This window comes from Lagopus muta, chromosome Z (genome assembly GCF_023343835.1).
Source record: "Lagopus muta isolate bLagMut1 chromosome Z, bLagMut1 primary, whole genome shotgun sequence".
Classification (NCBI taxonomy): domain Eukaryota; kingdom Metazoa; phylum Chordata; class Aves; order Galliformes; family Phasianidae; genus Lagopus; species Lagopus muta.
In genome coordinates, this window is record NC_064472.1 from 17,778,222 (window position 1) to 17,799,711 (window position 21,490).

Consider the following 21,490-nt stretch of genomic DNA (forward strand, 5'->3'; position numbering starts at 1 on the left):
CTGCAATTCCTTGCAGCATTATCCTATATCAAGTCAGTGTAAACAGAATAGTTAAGTTTAAGTGAACAAGTTAAAGTTTGTGGTTGTTTTGCTTTTTAAGCAAATAGGAACCATCTAAATTAAGTTAAAATGTCTTCTCTTTCATAATTTCATTTCCCTCACTTGAGTGAGACACGTTTTCATCAGTTTGGTACATCATTCAGTTTAATGTTCCATTGCTTGAGTTTACCAGACTCTTGATCTAGCAAAATAAAAAGCATGGTTAAAGAACTTCACTCTAGCACTCAAACTTCTTTCTAGACCAAAAAATTCCACCAATCTTTCTGGATTCTAAGCACTATTACTGAGATAAAAAACATAGCAGCAACTATTGTTGTACACTTGTAACTTGCAAATTCTGAATGGACTACTCAAAAAAACAGTTTTAAGTATGAATTTACAGAATTAATTGTTTTAGACAGCTTTGAGGAAGCTCTTCGGTAGCTGAAGATCACTAAGTGTTTGCAAACACTCCTATTTAGCACAAAAGTCAACATTTCCAAAAGTCATATCCAGTAAAACTTAGGTAGGACAGAACAATTTCATTAAAGACAGTCTTAAAAGTTCTAGATATCTACCTGGAATTAATTTGAAAAGTTAAACAGTGTTAGGGAAGCGATGAATACTTGAAGTAATTAAGTTTTAATTTTTGTAAGAACAGTTTTTTTAATGAGGTGACAATCAGATACAATCAGAAGATTAATCAAGATTTTTTTATCTAATGCAATTAAACCCAGAGTCACACAATCGTTATTTACTATTTGTTCAGTCCAAGATAGTTCCTAGTCACGATCACACTAGTTTTGAGGTCTTTTTGGTTAAAGTACCATCCAATGTCAGTAGCTACTCCCTCAGAATATGCTCCATACAGCATATTTAATCTACTTTCTTCTTTTAAATACACACAATTCATTTCGCTGCTAGCTGGTTTCAAGGGAAGGAAAGCAAAGAATTCAAATCAGAGGGGTAACTACTGTTTCTGACAAGAAGAAAAATAGCTCAATATTTGGGCTTTTGTTCTGTTTTTAAATGATCCAAAGTTTGATTTTTAAAAGATCCAAGGTTTGATTTTTTAAAAACAGATCAAGAAATCCCCTAAAACCAAGCTCAGTATGTAAACTGAAATCCTTTCAAAGGCACATCTTAAGTACTTTTGCAGCGCAAGTTTGGCTTTCACAGATACAAGCAAAAAAAGCAGTGGAAGTGACATAAAAGCACTGAAAGAGACATGCCTCTTAGTACAAGAAGCACAAAGTTAGCCCTACAACTGTGATAGACATGTTACTTATTTTACCCTCACAGATACCAGTTCCAGAGGATAGGAATGAGCTTTCACTTTATGGCAGCAATTTCTAAATTATGAAGCCTGCAGAGGACTAGAAATGACTGAAGATTAAGTGACACTGTGTTCATAACAGTATAGTTGTCATCAACATCAAGATCTTCTTAACAAAATCACAGACCAAATGTTACAGGTTTTAGAGCTGTTATACTTCCTAGTCAGGAGATTTATCCGCCTAAAATGCACAAAATTTTTTTCTCAAGGAGAAAGAGGTTCAACAGTGGATCACTAAGGTGGGGCAGGGGAGAAGGGGGGGGGGGGGGGGGGAAGGAAACACCTCTGTTCATTTTGCGTACTTGCACATTGTCAAGCCATGTGAAAGGAAAAGCCCTACTTTTTCTACAGATATCAGTTTTTTCCCCTCAAACAAGCTGCAATTTCAAAGGGAAAAGTCTGGCAACATTAAAAAAAAAAAAGAATTACTAAAAAAAAATAATTAATTGGGTTCAAAGTTTCACATGAAAGTAAAATAATAATAATAGGGAGTTATCTTTTAAGTGCAAAGTAGAGATTGCTAAGGGTCATTAAAGGCTCTCTCTCTGTCAAATACTTCCCATACAATAACACCAAAAAGCACCTCATACATATACTTTATTTTCCAAGTCACTTGTAACATTGTGAGGAAAATGCCTACAAGGAAGATGACAAAAGGTATGCTAAGAAAAATTATAAGGTTGGGAAAAGGTTAGCAGTAGGGTAATCTCAGGTCCAAGTCATGATAGCTAGTGTTATGCAGCATATAATTCATTAATAATTCTTGTTGACAATTCTTTGATACAGTGGAAGAGCAAGGTCTTCCAGTTTTATCTGAAAAACTACTCTAAGGACATGGGAACACAAGGAGATTTGTGAAACAGTAAGTTCAGAGTCATGCACATAGAGTTAATTACTCATATGTTGGAATGACAAGCTCCCAGAGCTCATCTAAGGGGGAAAAGCTTTATTTCCTATGGCTGTTGTAACTACTGCAATAGAGCAGACATGAGAAATGCTAGTGCCTTTGGAAAAACCTAATTAGATGGCCAACAACAATTTTTTTCTGATACAGCATTCAAACAGTTTGCAAATTTATCTAATCTTACACGATGACAGATGGACTCCTAAAGTACATTCTTCATTATCTCAAAAATGAAAAGAGTTGGAATTTGCACAGTACAATAGAACACGAGGGCTGTAAATCAACTAATTGCATTGGCAACAGATAATACAATAGCAATCCATCAAAAAGCAAGAATTAAAGAACAACAAATACAAACAGCTGTTACAAATATACACTATAAGGTGAATATTCTGAAACAGTCTTTCAGACAGAATTCAGTAAGTAAAAATACAAGTAGTTCAGCTTGATAAGACTAAGTATTTCCTAGTTACATCACATACTTCTCTTGTCCAATGCAGTCATCCAATCTAATGGATTAGACTTCCACTCAAGCTGTTACAATTTCTGACTGATTGTATTTTTACTTTTCAGTAAATACTCTGCAGAAGTCTATTCTTTTCATGTTTCTGTCTTGATCACGTTCCTACATCTATGCACAAGCACTGGATAACTATGGTTTTTCTACAGAGAAAGGCAACAAAATTAAAATGATTTGTCTCTGCAGGCTGAGACAAAGAATAAAGACAGCAAAACCACCACCACTTCAATCCTATAATCTAATGCCAACTTCACTAGTACAGCTACAAACTAGAAAAGATCTAATCTTCCTGTGAAAAAGATTCCATAGAAAAAACTAAGATTGTCTCCTTACACCAGAAATTCAAATCAGAGTGTAAGTTAAACACTTCCCCTGCATATTTTTAGAGATTCACTACAAGTTGTCAGCAAAAACATCCGTAGTGTTTATCTGTACAACACCAGAAATCCTGCCTGGAAATATGTGCTTTGTGACAACTTGATCAAGGCTTCACAGCAGAGAATCACTCCATACAATCACTCACATTCTGCAGGATGGTAAAGGTATCACACAGCTCTTTGCAGACAAAGTTAGACTTCCATTTCCTCAGGTAACGGGACAACTCTACTTTCTATTTCTTAAAAAGAAAATTATAGCTAAAGAGGGCACCTAGCAAGAAGTGGAATTATGTCATTAATCCTTGGCTCATCAAGATCAACTGCAATATTTTGTCATTCACTTCATGCAGAAGAAAAGGGTAAAAAGCCCAGCTCTCTTCACAAGTAATTTTCTGCATAAGGCAGAACAGCAAGTGTGATCAGGTGAGCCAGAGGCTGAAAGACAGACTATCCAAATAACCATTTGCTTTCCATAATGCAGATATCTTTTTTTCTTGTTTTCCTCAACTTCTTCCCACAAGTTCTTTCTATTTCGTGAGGAGACAGAGCTGAGGTTAAGTCCAACTTAAAAAACATGTGTCCTGTTCAAGTTTAGTATGAGGACAAAGATTGCACAGAAATGCAATTTATCAGCTTTTCCTTGCTTAGCATTAGATACTATTACTGGTGTGAATTTATTTTTAAGTCAGATCCGTTCACAAAAGTCTTATTGCCAGGATAAGATGTTGACTAGGTATAGATAATCAGAGCTACTTCCAATACACTTTTGTGAGTCAGCTCTGTCATTGCTGAAGACTTTGACTTCCAAAAACTTATGCTGCCTTGCAATCAAATCTCAAGCCTCCAATGAGACTGTCCAGTGGAAGAAATCAGCCCGAACGTCTGATTCTCCTGTTCCCAGCCAGGTCAGATTTCCTCCTTCCACTTGATAATGACAAGCTTGAAATTAAGCAGCATTCAGTTGGACTCCACCTAAAATTCAGCAACAGAAACTTAGGTCTGAACAGTTTGCCTTAGCTCTTAAATTTTCAGTGGGCACGAAGGTTAGTCTTCACCTCTTGCAAAAGGTCAAAGAACTGCCTACAGACAATTCCAGAATTCATCCTACAACCCTATTCTCTTTTCCTTCCAAGTTCCAGCAATGAAATACAAATACAATTTAGATATCCCTTGCTTCGATAGAGTCCCATCAGCTTCAAAGTCAGATCTTTTCAGAAAATACTGTAATTAGCTTTTATTCTATAACTTCCACTACTTTATGAAAGTGATATTTTATAAGGAGTTCATTGGCTTAGAAATACCTCAAATGTTTCCTCCCCTCTCCCTACAACACATGTATTTTGGAAATGATAGTTACATGTTCCAACTCTTTGAACAGACGTAATAAAATTTTACTATGAGAATCCTACAAGTGCAACAGAAGCAAAATGTTATTAGAGATTATTCTGTTCTGATAAGTCTTATTCAAATTTATAATTTCAGAGACGTTGTCAATTGAAATTGCAGTAGTAGTCTTCACCAATTACTGGAAGTTTATGGTTAGGTACGTTTACCATAAGGTCAAGAGTTCCTCTCCCATTTTAGAGAGAAAATAAGAGGGGAAAAAAAAAAAAAAAAAAAGAGAAAAGCTGACTTTCTACTACAGAAATAAATCCTTTAAATATGACAGCGAAGCTTAAAGAAAAAATAATCAAGCAATTCAACGCATAATTTAAAGTAATTGAAGTGCCTCTTCAGAAGTTCAACACTGCTTGGGAATGCTATTGCTAGTTCACTTCTACTCATCAATTTAGACACACATGAATGCTTGTGAAAAAGAATGTATAGCAAATTGACAGATTCAGACTGCTTTTCTCAAGAAATGGAACTGAATGGAACTGATGACAATTCTGTTGGTGCCTCAGAGCACTTCCATTCTGTTCTGCTGCTGTGAGGTTGCTGAGAACCGCTTCAAATGGGGAGATTGGTGGCCTTGCCTATGGCAGGGGGGTTGAAAATTCATGATGCTTGAGGTCACTTCCAAACTGGACCATCCTGTGATTATGTTATATTTTTTTCATTCACTTTCTCTGCAACTTTAATAAACAGGCATTTAAAGTTTGAGTAATAAGGTATACAGATTTCAGACATGTTTTAAATGACTATCCCGTTCTTTAATCAGTTCAACATATACTTTTCACAGATTCACAGAATGTCAGGGATTGGAAGGGACCTTAAAAGATCACCCAGCCCAATCCCCCTGCCAGAGCAGGAACACCTAGATCAGGTCACACAGGATTACATCCAAGTGGGTTTTGAATGTCTCCAGAGAAGTAGACCCCACAACCTCTATGGGCAGCCTGAATTTTCTCCTGATTAACTGGACATTCAAATTTCTCAGAAGACCAGAAATGATTATGACTCTCTAATATTGTTTGGTCAACCACTGCAAACAGACAAGATGGAATAATCTTTAGCCTGAACTTCTGAGTAGTTAGATTTTGGTTCTCTAAAACTGTACTAAAACTTGTCTAAAAATCAGGCTTGAAATATTCTTAAGAAATCTACTGCAGTGTTAAAAATATTCTTTGTACAAATCATGTGGTCTTCAAAGGACAAAAGACTAAGCCTCTTTTCTGCAAGCCTCTGTATTTTCCAGCTTCTGTATCCCATTTTGAAGGGTTTAAGGAGTGCTCACATTTTTTAAACACAAGCCACGGTGTTCAAATTAGACAAATTTAGTGAAAGTATATGAAAGCAACACTCACTAAGTACAGATCTGTGTACTCCACTGAAGTGGAAATCTTATCACCACAAACATTCAGACTAACTCACTGTGAACAAAAGACAGATTATTTGTCTCATAGAACTTCGGAAGTCTGTACTATTTTTCTCCCCAAAGATAATGAACTAGGCTCACTAATGCAGCAAATCTATTTCTTTGTTGTTGCTGTTCCTGAAGCAAATAAGATTAGAGTTACTAGCAGTTAGAGATTAGTACTGGATTTTCTGTGCAGACAGCAGTAGCTAACTGCATCTTTCACATGCATATGATCATTTATAAATAAGATCCCATATATACAGGACTTTCCCTTTATAACCTCTCTGTTGGCTTCAACTCAGTAAAGTCATAGTGCTTTAATCTTGGAATGTATTCATTTTACTCCCATCACCAATGCTTCCTATATATTAGCTACTTACAGATAAAATGGGCAGGGTGAACCCCACTGTGTAGAGGACAGTGGATGTGATGGTACTGTCATGGAACGGATACTTGATGCTGTCATCATTACAGAAAAAGCCTCTCTGATACGGTTTTATTTTGGCCAAGTTTAGAACACCAAGAGGTAAGCCAGCTGTTGGGGGAAGGAGAAACAAAAACAACAAAAACAAAAAACAATACATGTGGTTAAATCAAAAAACATTTTTAAACATGCATGGAAGAAGATACCAAACATGCAAAACTCAAATTTCCCACGTCACAGTAAATGATCATGCAACATACATATTTACCAAATCCTTTTCATAGAAATTTACCATATATTTGCTCACTTCAGAAAGATTCTGATATCACCCACCAGACGTAGAAGTTTAGTAGAGCTTTTAAAATCCTCACACACTGAACCAAGGTTATCCTTAAGAACAGTATTTGCCACTCACCTGACCAGCCAGCTATTGAGGGTACGCTGCCTTCTATTTGCCCTTTTATGTCCTTTCCTTCACCACCAACCTATGACATTGGCTTGTATCTAAATTACCAGCCCTGTTCTACATAATCTGGCCAGTATTTACAGAGATACATACAGTCTGTGCTTTTTGTGGGCTTTTTTTGTGTTTCTTTTTTCTTTTGAGGAGGGTAGTTAAAGATTTCATGCAAGTATGTTTCATGCAGGTAAGATAAGAGAACTTCAGAGACACCAACAGGAGATAGGGACATTTAGGACTGGCAATAGGATTTTTAGTTTTAAAAGTTGCATTTACACAGCAGTACTGTACAAAATATGCAAGAGCATTATCTTCTGGAACAGTTACCAAAATACTACCAAGTAGGTCACGTGTGGAAATAATCACATCCTCACTTTTCTTTAAATGCTAACTGATGCTCTTCAGAAGGTAACTACGTAAGACTTTTTAATCCCCCCCTTACTCCCCCCCCCCCAAAAAAAACCCAAAACTGCTACAACATCAAAAGGTTTTGAGGTTCCCCTCCTCCCCCCCCCAGTACTGTCCATGACATTTTCAACTCAATGTTTTTTAATTTTTTATTCATTTTTTTTAAGCCAGCATCACCTGCTTCTTACAAAAGCTTACAAAAAGATTCTGTGCTTTGCTTGGCTTGTCTCTCAAGGTGCTTGAGTTTAGGTTCATTGGGATAGGTTATTTCATTTTGCCAGCTGCCAAAATATATTCTCCAAGTGTCCCAGTCAGAAGCTGGAAGACACTCTAGGACTTGCAAATATCACAGGATTCCTACTTCACAGATCCCAGGTTTCTTGCCACTAATGTACAAAGGTTTACAGTTCTGGTTTCTTTTTTTTTTTTTTTTTTTTTTTTAATTAATAAAGATTTATTTAGGAATTGGAAGAGAGCCATTAACCAAGCAAAAAGAAAATAAGAGTGTGAGAAGCAGCATTTTAAGCCTACCAGCAAAATAACTTTTCATTTGAATATAAAGAGGCTTTTTGTAGTGCAGCTGCAACAGGAGAGAATTACTCACTCTGTAACCCAGTTAAGATACAAGCTTGAGGGCACTTTATTTTTTTTATTTTTCTCTCTCCAATTAAGAAAAGTTTCTGACAAGGTTGTTCTCAGTTTTCATTTAAGAGACAAGTTTTCATTAAATTATGAGTGAACTGTAGAAGGTGTTTTTTTTTTTCCCCACTAAATAGACTTCTCATAAACAAACTTAATGAGAAAAATAATAGTTTGTGAGAATTTCTGCATAAAAATTATCCAGATTCTTCTGGTGCCTCTACATTTAAGTATTTCTTCTAACATTTTTGTTTATTTCTACATCTTTTTCAACAACATAAAAGGACCATGCATATTTTCGTTAAAATAAAGTGATTTGGTTACATTATTAAAAGCACATGTGGTACATAATCTAGAGTTTAAATTAAGAAAAGTAGGTTTAAATTAAGACTGGGCAGTTGTGAAATGGGGAGGAAAAACAGCGAGTGGAGTCAGATGAGGACAGTTTCACAAAAGTGACTGCAAAATTCATCCGTGCACTCAAAAGCAGAAGAACATGAAGAAACAGGTTATACATTCAACACTAGCTGCCAATGCTCATTTCTTACACTACTGTTAAAATTGTTATTGAAATCTAAATGATATGCTGTTTTCCAGCAGTGGATTAGCAGATTTTGGAAAATAATGTTTAGTAGAAATTTAACCAATGCCAAAATAGTAGCAGTATTTTTACTACTGCTCATTTTATAGGGAGAGACACTTCAGAGAAACAGTCCCAAAGTTTTCACAATAGAAAATAACATTAATGTTCGTAACAGACCAGTATTACTGTTACAGATGCCAAACTTCTCCGTGGCCTTTATGGAAGCTGACTGCATGTGCATGTGTTCAGATCCATTAGCTTTTACAAACTGGAGGAAAGGATGACCACAATCAAACACAAGATTACAAAGCTAAAAGGCAATCTTGTACACCAATGCCCATACCTTGCCCTCTTCACAATGCACCTCTTCTTCCCCTTTTCCTAGCCAGAAGTAATTTCCAAGTATCTACCCTATCTCATGGCTTTCAGCAGTAAAGGATTGCTTCTGGAAGCTCCCCATATTTCAGCTCAGAACTCAGGTTTCTCTTTTCCGTTAAAAGTTCTCCTAGTTGATCTAGTCAACTGCCAGGGACCAACAGATTCCAGGCTGTTTTGACAGCAGCAAGGAACTACTGCTCCAGTTCTGACAACATATGCTAACCCCAGAAATCAAATAGAAAAAAAGGACCTTAGAAATTTGGAGTCTTCAACAATGACAGAGTAGTTACAAAGCCTCAAACACATGGACTAGAGTAGAAAAGAACACAGGATGGAGACTGAAGATAGCAAGACTCTCAGACTTTGTAAAGACCAAGCAGGAGCTGGAGGGCAGACACAGCTTCAAGTTTACGGCTAGACCTACTAAGAACAAGGCAGTATACATTGCACAAAGCCAAGCTACCCAAAATAGTTACACTGGACTACACTGAATTCACAAGAAAATAGAAATCAATCTTCTAGGTTCAAGTCACTTGAAGCCTAGCTTCCAGTGGGAACATACAGACAGCACACAGTAATATAAATAGCATTCAAGGATCTTGCATTTATTTATCCACATCCGGTGGTACAAAATGAGATGAAAAAAGCCCATAAGGAAGAAAACATGTGAAACAGGGTAGGAGTATAGTCTGTGACAACTACCTCTTGTCCAGGCTCTGGGCACCACTGGAAAGAGCCTGCTCTGCCTTCTTGGTACCCCTCCTTCAGGTATTTATAGACACTAGTGAGATCCGTCTCAGCCTCCTCCACTCCCAGAAGAGCAGTCCCAGCTCTCTCGACATCCCCCTGCAGAAGAGGTGCTCCATACCCTTCATCTCCTCAGCAGACTTCTACTGGATTCATTTTGATGTGTCCAGGTATCTGTTATACCAGGGGTACAGAACTGGACACGGGACTCCAATGTGTCCCCACCAGTGGCAAGTACAAGGGGAAGGATCTCCTCTCTTGACCTGCTGGCAGTATTTTACCTAATGCAGCCAAGAACAACATTAGCCTTCTCAGCAACAAGGGCACATTGCTGACTCATGTTCAGATATCTTTATCTAAACACACAAAAAATATCCTAGCATTTATAGATAAGATAGCTTCTGCTACAGTTGACAGCTGCCAAAATATTTAACATCAATATTTGAGAAAATATTTGAGAAAATAAGCTTCAAAAATGGAAAATACTGTGTTTGTGATTTACTCATAATTTAGGAACCCTTTCCTAATCAAGGGTATGGACACAGGTTAGATGGCACTTTAGAGAAGTGTCTCAGATTAAGACTATTTTGTAAGTTTTATAGTTGACAAACAAATTCTTGTTCTCATTATATACTGCATTATCCAGTTCAGAATTGAGTGTCACTCACAAAGCTCTAGAAGTTTCTGGTCATGTTTTTAAGAGCAACTTCAAGGTAGCCTAAGTTGTCCTAACCTGCTATTCTGTTATCATAATGTCAACAGCTTTTGACATTAACCTGCCTCCCCACTCAAAAAAAAAATTAAAAGGAAAAGAAAAAAAGGAAAATTCATCGAACATGGATCTTACTCATCCAGCTGAGTGCTGAACTTAAAACTGGTATAAGGTAGAAAATGTAAACAAATACCCAACACTGTGAAAAGTAGAATAGTCTCAGATCAGCTTAAATGCCTCATGAAATCTCATTTGTGGCTGGAATCCACTCTCCTCCCCAGTTTTAAGTAGTTCAAAGTAATTAAATACTTTTTGTAAACATCCTTTAATCAACCCAATGGCCTCCTTATCACGGGATAAAGATAATGTTCATTTTATCTGTGACATCTTACAAGCTTCTGCAAATTGTGGACTCTAGCTCTCCGTGACACAGAAGAGTTGAAGTTACCTTCAAACAACTATGGAAAATAAAGATATCCTAGCTTGAATATTAACTAAAAAATTTTGTCATGCTATACCAAGCTTAAAAGCGCTACTTAAAAGAAACTGTATTAAAATAAAGTCAGAGTGATTTTTAGAACAACTGTAGAGAAATATGAAAATAGGATCTCTACATGCTGATTGCGATGCTCTGGCACAAGGCATGCTTTGGCTTTTGAAAAGGAATCCCCAATTTACATCTGAACTGGGAGAAAGAAGTGTTAAACAGGAATTTAGGCTGTACTGGAAAAAATCTCCACAGAGCATTGTAAATGCTATCTTCAGAACAAATCATTTATCAGCTACTCGTTAAGAAAAGTTACCACAGTATTTCTACATGAGATTATACAACCCCACACCCATGTAAATGGAGTCATTCTGAACTGAACCTCTATAGTTGGTAACCACTATTGCAAGCAAAGAAAAATGAGATTTTTTTCTACTCTTACACATGTATTTGTGCTTTTATTTTCAGCCAGGACAGACATGTTTGCTTTCCTGCTCATTTTGGAGTGTACAATCTAGAGCAAGGAGATATGTGAGAGATTTAAGGAAACTGAGACAGGTCAGCCTCATGCTACTAGAGTGAATTTTGTAATACCTGTAAAAGAAACTTTCCTCTGCACAGAAGCAATGGTGCTGAAAAAGTTTCTTCAGTGAACAGTTAAGAGAAAGGCACAAAAGAGTTCTAAAGGACAGTGTAGCAGGAATACAGAAAACTACTCCAGAAAGGAGGAAAAAAAATTAAGAAAAAAGCATTTATAGACTTTTGACTCCTAAAAGTGAAGGATGGACAAAAGAAATCCAAAAAGCTATATTCACCAGATGAGAAGCGAGAGTAGACTCCTTGTGAGGTGTCAGGAACCTTCCCAGAAGATTTAATTTAAACTTCTATCCCAAGGAATGAAAAATATTTTTATCACCCACTCACCAATTATTCTGGTAACACTTGAGACTGCTAGGCTCAAATAACCAATAGAAACACGCTGTAAAGACCAAACAACATTTGAATTTCTGCTCCAGTACCAGAAATAAATTTGCAAATGTAGATGGACTGCATTTTGATTTATTTTCTTATATGCAAGTTGCTTCACAGAAAAGCCAGATGAGCAGCCTGGACTGGCTAGCAGTATTTTCACTAAGTGACTCCTTCCCCATGCCCTATGCTTTAGTTGAAAAATGGCAGTGGTGGTGGAGGCATGAGTGAGGCAAAGGAAACCTTACTGTGAACTATGCCAGCCTAAAAGCAGGACAGCATGTTTTCCAGCCCAGTCATTAACTAGCATTGAGTAGCTAGTAACAGAATCAATAGTTTCCCTTGCACTCAACAATTAACATTAGTTCACTTCTCTGCATTACACAACGTTTGTCTATCCGATTCATTTTTACACAAGTGAATTGTGTTCTCTTAATTCTGCATTTCACTCTCCAAGAAGATACAGCACAATCAACTAAAAATAAATAAATAAATAATTTTTAGAAGCACCTGTTGGGAGTGTAAAAACCCACAGCTGTTTTCTCTGTGAGCATTCAGTGAAGTACAAGTACAAAAGTAAGAAGAGCTAACGTACATTAGTCCCTCATCTCTACACTGTTCTATTCAATGCAGAGAAAACCAAGTGGCTTAAACAATCCTGTAGGAGGACACAAGCCAAGGGCTGTGCCCTGGGTTCTGCTTCTGGTTGGCAGGAGGAAGAGGTCCAAGCTAAGCAAGCCCAAAGACAACCACATGGAATTTATCAGCAGTTCACCCAGCAGGAAAAGGCCAGTTTCTGTTATAGCTGACACCTGACAAAGACTAACAGATTAATTGTTAAAAGTGGAGGGAAAAAAAAAAAGATTAAGGTAAGAGTGGGAAAAGAAAACATCAGTAGCTTCGTGCATTGCAGTATTCAAAGGAAGTGAGCTGCAGCCAGAACAAGGGAGAACGAGTTCTCCCACTATAAATATTCCTCCTGAAATTCAATATTTATCACTGTACTATGTGCCCTTTTAAAGGCTGTGATTGTATTGTATAGAAAATTTAAAAGCTCATAGATATAAAAATCACACACACTCCTTAAGATCGAGATCTTCTACAAACAATCTACCTAAAGTAATATGCTTACGAACAGTGAACACAGTATAGCACAAGAAACTGAAATGTCAAATTTGGCTGTTGGCAAGACTGGGAGGAATTTTAAAAAATTTTATTTTATTTTTTTAAGTTGCAGTTGATGTGAACTGAAGTTGTCATTTAAGACCAGCAGCATTTTAAACTCCAGAAGTTGTAACTATTTTTCCATTTTAATCTTTGTTTTGAGGAAGCTAATAGCAAGAGGCTTTCAGATGATTTCACGTACATCCTGATCTAAAATACCATTCAGTCTCGAGAAAACAGGAAATTATTAAATATGGAATATAAACGCTCTTTTCCTCGCTGAGGCTTGCAATCCTAATGTTTAAACATGCTCTAACAACCTACAGTTCTACAGTGGCAATGCTACAAAAGGGACTTGGTACTCCCATAAAATTGTATACTTCGTCATCGTGAAGTACTTCATACATACACAGTGCTGCATGCCATTCTGATTATAATGAATATTTCTAGGCACTGAGCTTTTTCTTGTCCTGTTGTTTTTCTTCTTCCATTGTTCTCTTGATACCCATGGAGCATGAAAATAAACTCTGTATTAAACTAAATAGAATTAAGAACGGAAAAGTAACCAATAGCATTCTATATACTTTTGGGCTATCAGAGCATTTGCTTTGTATTGGTTCAGGACAACACAGTATTGATTTAACCAGAACTTGTAACCATCCATGTAATACTGCTCTTGATTCTTGAATAATTGATACTGCCACAGTGCAGAGAAATCTTCCAGTGCTCATATAATAGCAGGAGTAGCTTCCCAGCTCTGGTAAAAAAAAATCACCACTGCTTCATCTGTGATCTAAGTTTCCACACATTAATGATTAGCAGTTGCATTTTCCATGTCTTGATGGCTGGAAAACTTAGATTAAGGAAGTGATGGGAAGCAAGCATACAAACAGAAATAATTGTACTTCCATCCCCCAGGAATCTCATTTAGCTCTGGCGCTAGCCACCACACTGGGCTGGAATATTTTAACAGGATAACAGCACTGCAGTATAGACTCACTAAAGACTTGATTTCACTGACTCAGGAAAACGGTGCAGAGCTCCCTGAAGAAACACCAAGTAAATACACATGGAATACACTGACTGAGAAGTCATTTTGGGGTATTTAATAGAGAACAGTTCCCGACTGAAGCTATTCTCTCACATCACTATCTGCCAAAACAGCTCCATCAGCTTCATGTAATCTGAATCCACTGCCTTTTGGATACTTGAAAGTAGGGAAGCTACAGTTATAGATATATACGTGTTCTTTAACATCCCAGTACTCAGCTACCTAACGATCAGTAACAGGCTTACCATAAGCATCAACAAAAGGACCAAGTTACAAGGGATAAGAATGCACAACGTAAGACTGAGGGAGAAAAATCCATGTTATTCAAAGAGAAAGGAAGACACTAAGATGCTGAAATTTGTTATATAGTCACTTCTACACTTAGAGAAAAGACTGATCAAAGATATGCTTCAGTACAGCTCCTGCTTTCTCCTTCCCTAGGAAAGGATCAGGTAGCAAAGATCATTTCTTCTATACCAGGGAGGTCTAGCTAACATCTCAAAGCCACCTCACAAGATCTGTTTTATGTGATTATTCCCCAAGAGGAACAGGCTTCCTCTTGCAGGGCGGGGTGGGGGGAAAAAGAGGTTCATACAGGATAGGGAAGAGCCCATCCCCCATTCAAGTGCAGACATAGCAGTAACCAAGCCCATACCAACAAACCCCTGACAGTGCTCACAGCCACCTTTCTACAGTAATACGTTTTTTTTTTTTTACCAATGAGCTTCTAAATTAAAAAAAAAAAAAAAAAAAAAGTGCTAAACAAAATGTTTCCCTTTCTCTACCACCCAAAGTGAGTCTGTTTTGCTGTTTAAATTCTCCTGACCTAGTTTGGGAAGCAGTACTCAGTTGTCTGGCTTAAGTTGCTAAGTGAGAATTCTCATCTAGAACCTACCAGATTCACGTTACTCCGATGCTACCCCGTTCCATGGCTTCAGGAAGGCTCAGACAGTAGGCTATCACAGCTTTACCTGATCTTTGGCATCTTGTCAGCATGATTGTGCTCCTACATACTACTAAGCATCAACAGTCAACCGATATTTTGCCCCCTTAGACCAGGGCTGCGACTGTGCAGATGCCAAACAAAGGTGCTTTTTGTTAGTATGAGCTCGTGTGATCCAAGTCTTTAGAGTCAATTCAATGTGTCCAATCAGCACAGGCTCTAGCTTGCACCAGAGCAGCTATAAGATGAGGTAGGATCACTTCCACAATGAGGGATGTGATATTTCACCGTTTAGCTGCAGTGCAGCATTTCATTTTCTATAGAATATAGGAACAGAAATATCTCTTCAACTGCTCCCTTGAACAAAGGGCACCATCTTTATACTAGCACGCTGTGAGAGCCCTTCTGCCTGTTTCAAATAAAACACACCAAGATTTGAGCATTTGCCAAGAAGCATCTTTCTCTGCTCTGCCAAGAATGAAGAGTATAGCACAAAGTGGTTCACAGGAAGTCACTGGAAGGTGAATCAGGATTTACATGGTGCTGCTCTAGGCAAGTGCAAGAACTTCTCTTGTGAGAACAGGTTAGCCAGAGGACAAGATAACACTTAACAGCAACACCTGGCAAAGCAAGAACCTGTCTGCTGGCTTTGAAGTATTCATTAACTAGTCATGTTCTAACTGAAAACTCCGCCATAGAATTCCAAGCAAGACAGAGAGGATCTCCATATCAAGTACCAAGGAACATCATCTCCACTGGAAAACTCAGTCTTATGTGTTCAAGAAAGCTCTGTGCGAGATGGAAGGCTTTCTGAGTTTTAGGTGACAAATGTGTTTCCAAGGAACTTAAAAAGTCCTACTGAACACCATCCTGTGGTACTCAGTGGACAGTATCGTTTGAAGATAAGTGCTCTTTGACACAAAGCTGTTATGGCTTAACTATGAACTCATGCACTAGATGAGAAAAGAAAAAAAAAAAAAGGCTAAGCATATACATGATGTGGAAAATAAGAACGGTGACCCATGTATCTGTGAGTCATAAGTAAGAGGGGAGGATGTTTTATTGAAACTAGGGCAATCAATCAGGAAGTTCTAACCCACATAGAAGCAGGTCTTTCTTCACTGAACAGCAATACCTTGCTGTCTTGCACAAGGTTGCCTCCACCAACAAATGCTCTCAGAACAGAGTAACAGTACTTAAATCAAGAACATTGTACAGGGAGCACAAAATGGTTCAGCCATCTATCTTCCATGCAACACACACTGTGAAAGCAAATACACCTGCTCTATGTGCATGTTTGATATTTATCATATTGCCCTGTATCACAGCACATCCCTGTAATCTAAACAGTCAATGTTTAGAGAAAAAGAAAGCCATGTAAGCAGTTTGTATTTTATTTTTGTTCATATGTTCTTTTTTAGAACTTTCCCCTCTCTTACTCAAATGAACTTAAAAGTGGTTTTGGGACATCAAATTAAGACTGCCACCATCTCATCTTTTCCACCACCACCAGCCTACAGATCCCTTCTCTTTTTGCATTTGCTACTTGCAGTTCAGGGAGCTTAAGTATTTGAGAAGCAAAAAATCCCACTGCAAAAGAACAATTAGGCAGCAGGTAAGCTTTCACTGGCACCTTGAAACCACCAAGTACTTAAGTAGCTCAGCACTATTTTCAGCCTATTGCAGAAGGATCAGAAGAGTAAAGATCTAAATATATATATTTTTTTCTTTTAATTAATGTTTCCTAATTTCAGGTTTACATATTCTTACATTACAGCAGCAAACACAACTGACAAGTACACAGCTTGCTAACAAAAGCTATAGGATCACTGACAAAAATCAAGGAAGAGGATGGGAAACAGTTCCGTTGAACCTGATCCTTGCAGTGAAGTTGAACAAGAATGAACAAGAATTGCACCAAACAGACCTGAACTGAATTGTCCTAGAGTCTAACTTCGCAGAGAATGTTTTTCTTACTTCCTAGTCACCTCTGCAGAAATTAATTATAAGTTAATTACATTTTTTCCAATACTAGCCTGACTCACACCTAATGCGTTTGATCTAAAAGTAAACATATTTAATACTCTCTCACTCATTCTGGGATGATTCCCAACTTTGTTCTTAAGGTGTTTTCTAGCTACCTTAAGAAGGAGCCTAATAAAAATCAAATAATAGCCTTGTTGAAGACATCAGCCAAAAGCAAATTAATTCCTGTAAGCTATTATTTATCCTTGTGAACATACAATAAATAAGAAAAACCCCAACTCTTAGTATCAGTGTAAAACAGCTTTACTGTTTAAACTGAATATAAGTCCTAGACACATCTGTGCAGTGCCATATGAAATGTCATTCCATCAATACAATAAGGATAGACATGCAGTAAACCTTATTATGCAGGAGAAAGAAGCTCTGTTGCCCTGGCCATTGTGCTTTCCAGAGAACAGAGTAGCTACTGACTGATGTCTATTGGACCGCACAGAGCAAGGGAACTTTCCCCAGCACTACTGCAGACCTCTGTGCAGCCATGCAGCACACACACACACAGCCAGCACTGCAGCACAGCCTCCTCACTGCTCTTCTAACAGCAAGCACTGCAGAAGTCTGCAGCCTATGGTGGTTGGGTTTTTGTGTTTTTTTTTTTTAAATAATGGTTTGATGCTTATCAGGGGAAAATGAGTATTCTGATAAGAAGAATAGCTTAAGATCACCTTCCCAGAATTCCTTCTCCCTTACCAGATGGAAAGGTGGACAGGGAGGATGCTTTCTTTAAGACCAGTTAAGAGCTGAACTCCGTTTCAGTTTGGTTGCCTGGAACAACCTAAGTCCAATGGCTTGACACTACATTAACCAGGAGACTCTAACCTGCTCTTGTTTTATGACCTGAACTTAGCAATTCCTTGTTGTTTTGTAGTTTGCTTTGTTTGTTTGTTTTAATCTCTTCCTTTCTGGAACATTTGTGTTCTAAAATGTTGGGAAAGTTGAACCTGTGCAAGGAACGGTTGGAAGAACAAGTCACATGCAGTCATCTGCATTCACAGTGACCTCACGAGTCAGGTCACCATTACTTGAAGTGATATCCTTGTTTTTTCTGTCCTGCACTGCTAAGACAGAGTTATTGTTTTTCTTACCCATCTTCACTGACAGAAAGCAAGCAGAGGTGGCAGAGGGACAAGAAGAGAAGAAGCAAGTCAAGCTGCTCATTGGTAAGTTACCTCAGGGTCACAAGCACAGCACTGGTAGCCCTCTGCAAAGCAGAACAGGCTATTGCACACAGACAAGGCTCTGTCCTTAATTAAAGCTGGTTTACTACACAGTTGAAGAAGTTTCCTCTTGGAGGCTTTACGGTCTCTTTGGTGGAGATACTGTGTATCAGGTTAGCCGAAAGACACTTTATCCAGGCAGTTACTTCGGCCATTTGATCAGATATCAAAATGTGTGAGTAGGGGGAAGGGCAAAGTAGGATGAAAAGGAACCAGTTTTCTTATACTGAAAAATTAAAACAGATCCCCCTTCCAGATGCACAGGCTTAAACCCCATGTTCTAAGGACCCTCCCGGAGTTATGCGGGAGCCAAAGAGAAGAGGAAGAGAGAAGAACTCAGTCCTTTATCTAGTATTTAACCAATTCCTTCATTTCTAATACTTTGCCCCAAATGGAATTTAACTGAAACCTGTTAATTCAACATGTTGATGTCGAAAATGTCAAGGTGCTTCACACTGAAGCACACCTCCACTACCAAGGAAGCGGGGAGGAAAAAGCTTCTGTCAACCATTTTATTTTTTTATCATTGAATGCCATTTAGTTCCTTCAAATAGGAAGATTAATAACCTGTATCTAATGCCTATCACCAGCCTAAACAAGCAAGAACACGGCTCATATGTTTTATACTGATGCTAGAGATATCTCCGAGCAAGACACTTAGTGAGCCAGACCTGTCTGAACACTCCCTGCTGAACATGACAGGAGCAAGCCCAGCTTTTTCACTGAAGAGCAGAACTCTTTTGATTACGAAGTGAAGATTAAGGACAAAAAAAAAAAAAAAAAAAAAAAAAAAAAAACCAAAAAAACGAAACACCACCACCTTATGAAGGCTTCTTCCAAGTCACCAAGAAGAGCAGTCTATCAGACACAAAGATGCTTCCCTGGTTCCCAACACCCAAATGTCCAGGAGTCACAGCACTGCAAACCCCCTACGCTGATCAATAATTAACGCCACTGCTCGCACCGTGTGATTACAGAGAAGAGAACAACTGACAGGTCACAGCTGTGGTTCTAAGAGGGAAGGAGAGACAGGCGGACAGAGACAAGCGAGTAGGATGCCGTTCTCTGGGCCAGCTCGGGGAAGCTGCGGCAGCGCTGCGGTCCAACAGTGAGCACAGCCCCGCACCAAAGCCCCCCGCCCCGCCCCACGCCGGCTGCTCAGCGACGTGAGCACAGACAGCTCGGACCAACGCAGTTCAGACCTCAACCTGCAGCAAGAGCTCTGTCCCTGAGTAAGCACGCAACTCAGACCTTGAAGCAACGCGAATCCTCGCTGCACAGCACCTGATGTGGACTTCAGACAACAGTCCGAGGAGTTTTCCCTGCGCTGTCCCTGGCTTGTCGTTCCGGGCAGCCCCGAGGCTCCTCCGATCTCGGGCCGTAGACCCCTTACCTCCCTTCCCGCGGGGAGATCCGCCGCAGCCGGCTGGCCAGCCAGCCTGCGAGGTGCGGGAACGAAGAGCGGAGAACAAAAAGAAGGAGCTGCCGGCGCCCCTGAGCTATCACCCAGCCCTGAGAGCTAGCAGCCTGCCGCTTCCACTGGGACACGACCCCGCCGGGACGAGAGCCGGGGACGACTGGAGACAGCCAGCGACCAGATTCCTGCGCAGTCCGGTGGCAGTGAAGTGAGGAGGAGGAAGGAGCGGAGCGGACAGAGGGACAGAGGCGGAGGGAGAGGCACGGGGACGCGCGGAGCGGCGGGAGGGAGCGCCGTGCGTGCGGCCGGCGTGGGACCGTGCGGGAGGCAGCGCCGCGGGGCACCGAGAGCCCTCACACCCTCGCACCCGCCCGACGCCAAGCCCGGGGCCCCGCGCCCGCCGACCTACCCAGCACCACGCAGACCACGTCCAGCGCCACGAAGGGCAGCCGCGTCCTGTCAAACATGCTGGCGGCGCGCGGCGGCTCCTCCTCACGCGGTGACAGCCGGAGCCCGAGGGGCGGGAGCGGAGCGGAGGCGGGCAGGGAAGCTCAGCCGCGCCCGAGCCGATGGCGCCCGCCCCCCGCCGCCCTGCGCCCGCACTGCGCTACTGCCTCCACTGCGGCGCCCACCGCGCTTTAAGGGAGGCGGCGGGGGGGGGGGGGGGTGGGGGTGGGAGGAGGTCGGAGGAAGGGGAGGCGGGAGCGGAGGAGCACCGCCCGGCCCCCACCCGCGGCCGGCACACCCCGCACGGCGGACGCAGCCGAGGTGCCGGCCCTGCCCGCCGATGGCGCCCGCTCCGCCCCGCGGAGCAGCCGCGTGGGGCGCGGAGCTCCTCCTCCGCGCGGGGGGCGGGCGAGGTGGCGGACGGACGGGGCGGGGCCAGCGGATCCGGAGTGCGCGCCCCGCCTCGCCTCGGGCGGCCGCCGTCACTCGCTGCTTTTCACGCGGCGCGGCTTTTCTCGCAGCGCTGTGGCAGGCGTTGAGGCGGGCGACGAGTGCCGGGGCGGCATCGGGACCCTCTGCGTCCCGCGGGAGGGGATGAGCGAGGGCCCGGCGCCATGGGGGCGCGGCGGGGTCCCCGCAACCCGAGGGGAGTTGTCACCTGCCGGCGGGAAAGGTGAAAGGGAAAATCACGCAGGAATAGAGAATACCCAATCTTCGGCACAACTCGGCACTTCGTTCCTCACGAAAAGCTTTTACTCTGAAAAAGCAGTGACCCACATTACAAGTGTCCTAGTGCCCGCTTGTTGTAGAAGCGCTTGCCACACGGCAGCATGGTTCCCACCGGCGCTGCTGCTGCTCCGTGCGGGGCAGGCTCCTCTCTGAGGTGCATGGCACTGCCAGCATCGGGCACGGCACTTTCTGCCCTCTCATCTATTCCACCCCCAGGTTCTGCAGACTGTTTGGGTCTGTTTGGGAGGAACAGGTTTAGGGGATCAGCGAGAGCAACCAGGACTTGAGATGGAAATGTCCCTCAGTGTGCTGTGTCTCCAACTCAAGCACACTGTCTGAATACGTTACATAAGCAGGTCTCCATGGAGAGTCTATATATAAAGTTCTGTACAGCAGCATATGAAAGACTTCTTGATTTTTCTGCAACGTCGAAGAAGAAAGACAGCTAGAAATCACATACGGTGTGCCTCCAGAAATCACAAATTCCTTTGTTTTCTTTCACAATTGGGGCGTTATTGACAGAAGTCACAGAATCAATCAGTCATAGAATGGCTTGGGAGAGAGGGGACCTTAAAGTACAACCAGTTCCAATCCCTCTGCCATGGGCAGGGCTGACCCCCATCAGATCAGGCTGCCCCCAGCCTCCTCCAACCTGGCCATTAATGCCTCCAGGGACAGGGCATCCACAGCTTCTGA

The 21,490-nt window shown here is 40.9% G+C and overlaps 1 protein-coding gene across 2 annotated transcripts in view; it reads right to left on the reverse strand.

Annotated features, from left to right (window-relative positions):
* PLPP1 (phospholipid phosphatase 1) overlaps positions 1-20,246 on the reverse strand; it is a 53,296-nt gene extending 33,050 nt beyond the window's left edge. The window contains exons 1-2 of one of the 2 annotated variants that reach the window (XM_048932396.1): positions 20,028-20,246; positions 6,357-6,511 (exon numbers count right to left, since the gene is read on the reverse strand). In XM_048932396.1, the coding sequence (XP_048788353.1) occupies positions 6,357-6,511; positions 20,028-20,085 (213 nt within the window). In that variant the 5' untranslated portion in view covers positions 20,086-20,246. The remainder of the gene's footprint in view (positions 1-6,356; positions 6,512-20,027) is intronic. The other variant, XM_048932397.1, reaches the window with a different exon arrangement.
* Between the last annotated feature and the right edge of the window lie 1,244 nt (positions 20,247-21,490).